Here is a 2,522-nt window from a genome sequence, read left to right as displayed (position 1 = left end):
GGAGGGGAGCCGGAGCCCGCCGCGGCCACAGGGAGGGGAGCCGGAGCGGGATGGGAGACGGGGGGTAGGCCCATGGGCCTGTTGCGGTGCAGAGCTAGTGGGAACCAGCAGCGAGAGGCACCCCTGAAGGGGTAGGGGGGCACCTTTCCGGCCAGCCCCAACAGCAGTTTGCCCTCCCCCACCCCCATGTGGCTATGACAGCCCCTCGGGCCCTGGGCTCACCTGAGGCTCCCCATTTCCTTCTGCAGGTTATAGGCTTTGAGCTGGTTGAACTTCTTCCGCTGGGCTTCCTGGGGGAAGGTGAGCTCGGCAATCTGCTTCAGGTACCTGGAGCGCAGGGTCCTGTCACCTCCGCAGGGCAAGGCCCCCCCAGCCCTCGTCCCCTGGGAGCAAGGGAGACCCCCCCACCCCCTTCCTCCGGGAGCAGTGGGATGGGGATTCCCCCAACACTCACTCCCCTCCCCATGAGCCCCCCTCCACTTGCCTCCCCTAGGAGCAGTGAGATGGGGAGACACCCCCCACTCAGTCCCCCACCCCAGCAGTGAGATGGGGAGGGGCCCCTCCACTCGCCACAAGACAGGGCCCATTATTCTCCCTCCTGGCCCCATGGCAGAGTCCCCGCAGCACTGCATCGGGGGCGGGGGTGCTCCCCTCAGGGCTGTTACTGCAGAGTGATGGGGGGTGACTCCTTGCCAGCCACACTCCAGGCCCCCACTCCTGCAGGGGACGCGGTCCCCGGGGGGACGCAGCTGGTGCTCAGAGGGGCAGGCCGGGATGACCCACAGGCCAGAGAACTCCGGAGCAGTGGGTTACCGTTCCATGGTCCCAAACAGCCACTTGGGCTCCTTGTTGAAGGGCATCACCATGCCGTGGAAGCGGGACATCTTCATCGCTATCTCCCTGGAGATGTCGGGGTCCTGCAGGTCCTCCGTGCGCAGACGCCGGCTCTGGGGGGACACGGCAGGCATGTGACAGCCTGGCCTCCAGGGAATGGGACGGGGGCAGCAGGGAGCCCGGGGTTCGCTTGGCCTGGAACGGAGCCTCCAGCGCCAGGGGAGGGACAGAGCCCTCTCAGCGCCCCGGGAGCCCACAGGTGTGAGCCAAGCCAGCCAGGACGGGCAGCGAGCCGGGGCACTGCCAGGCACCTGCCACGTGCAGCAGCCATCTGGGGTCATGGAGGAAGAGCCACTTGGGCCTCACCAGCCCTTGAAGTCGGGCAGGGCGGTCTCTGGCCAGTCCGTGGGGGGCCTGCATGGGGGAAGGGCAGAGGGTAGCCCCCCCAGCAAGGCCCGTACCGGAATGTATTGCTCGAGGCGCCCCTGGGGAAAGACCCCGTAGAGCCGTGGCCCCAGCGCCCGCTCTGCCAGGATGGCAAACATCACGCTCTCCAGCACCAGCGAGTCCATGCCCTGCAGAGACAGAAGGCATGGGTGAGGGGTAGCCACCCCCAAACCTGCGCAGTCGGGGGAGGGGCCGTGGCCCTGGGACTCCCCAACCCTGCACAATAGGGAAGGAGTGACCCCAAGACACTGCTTGATGCCAGGGTGGGGAGGCAGCAAACCCACAATCCACAGCCCACCCCAATGCACAGTCCTGGGGAACCCCACAAAGGAACCCTCACCAGAGAAGGGAGGACGGCATTAACCCCCTCAGCCTTGAACCCTTCGCTGGCCCAGGAGTCAGCACCCAGCAGCGGCAAGCTGGACAGAGCCGTTTCTCTAGCCCGGAGGGTGCTGCAGGGCTGGGATAGCAGAGGGGCTGCGGGTGGGGACTATGGGGCAATGGCAGAGCTGGGGGGCAGGGCTGGGATAGCAGAGGGGCTGCAGGCGGGGACTATGGGGCAATGGCAGGGCGGGGGGGGGCGGGGCTGGGATAGACCCTCACCGGGGGGGGGGTGGATTACAGTCCCTGCAGAGGCCTGCGTAGCCCCCACAGCTGGCCCCGTGCGTGGCTGGCATGGAGCCTGTCGCTGGGCTGATGAGGCCAGGCCGGGTCAGGCCAGTTCCCCCACACGCTGACCCCAGCCAGGCCGTCGAATGCAGCGCAGGAAGCGGTTTGGTGTGTCCCGGGGCCGCCCCCACCCCTGTGCCCTGCTGCCGGGCTGGGGGAGCCTCACCTGCAGAATGGCCCCGTAGACGCGCAGCAGCACCTGCCGAGGCTCATCGCCCACGCTCAGGACGTGGTCCGGGAGGCTGCATTTGTACAGCAGGTTGCTGAGCCCCCCACTGCAAAGGGGAGCAGAGCCCAGGTCAGAGGCCACGGGGCCCGGTGCGCTGGGACGCGGCCCAGGCGCTGGGGGGGCGCACGGGGCCGGCCAGGAGCACGGGGCGCACCCCCGGAAGGTTTGCGGATCCCTCCCAGGCAATTTCAGCCTGAGCCCGCACGAGCGAGCTCCTGCCCCGATCCTGCCCCCACCAGCGCCCCGAGCACGGCCCCATCGCGGGTGCCCACAGAGCCCCGGGCTCCTACGCCTGCACGTGGAGAGACCTGGGCACACGGCCGCGTCCGGGACAGCGCCCTGC

At 68.7% G+C, this 2,522-nt stretch overlaps 1 protein-coding gene across 1 annotated transcript in view; it reads right to left on the bottom strand.

The window, feature by feature from the left end:
• Positions 1 to 2,406, bottom strand: part of LOC113409195 (choline kinase alpha-like) — a gene marked incomplete at its 3' end in the record, with an annotated part of 3,083 nt that extends 677 nt beyond the window's left edge. Inside the window, exons 1-4 of the mRNA XM_026662860.2 lie at positions 2,117 to 2,406; positions 1,296 to 1,409; positions 814 to 947; positions 223 to 327 (exon numbers count right to left, since the gene is read on the bottom strand). Coding sequence (XP_026518645.1) covers positions 223 to 327; positions 814 to 947; positions 1,296 to 1,406 — 350 coding nt within the window. The remainder of the gene's footprint in view (positions 1 to 222; positions 328 to 813; positions 948 to 1,295; positions 1,410 to 2,116) is intronic.
• Between the last annotated feature and the right edge of the window lie 116 nt (positions 2,407 to 2,522).

This window comes from Terrapene carolina, unplaced genomic scaffold (assembly GCF_002925995.2).
Source record: "Terrapene carolina triunguis isolate 2854851 unplaced genomic scaffold, T_m_triunguis-2.0 Scaffold30885, whole genome shotgun sequence".
Classification (NCBI taxonomy): domain Eukaryota; kingdom Metazoa; phylum Chordata; order Testudines; family Emydidae; genus Terrapene; species Terrapene triunguis.
This window is presented reverse-complemented; position numbering and strand designations above follow the sequence as displayed.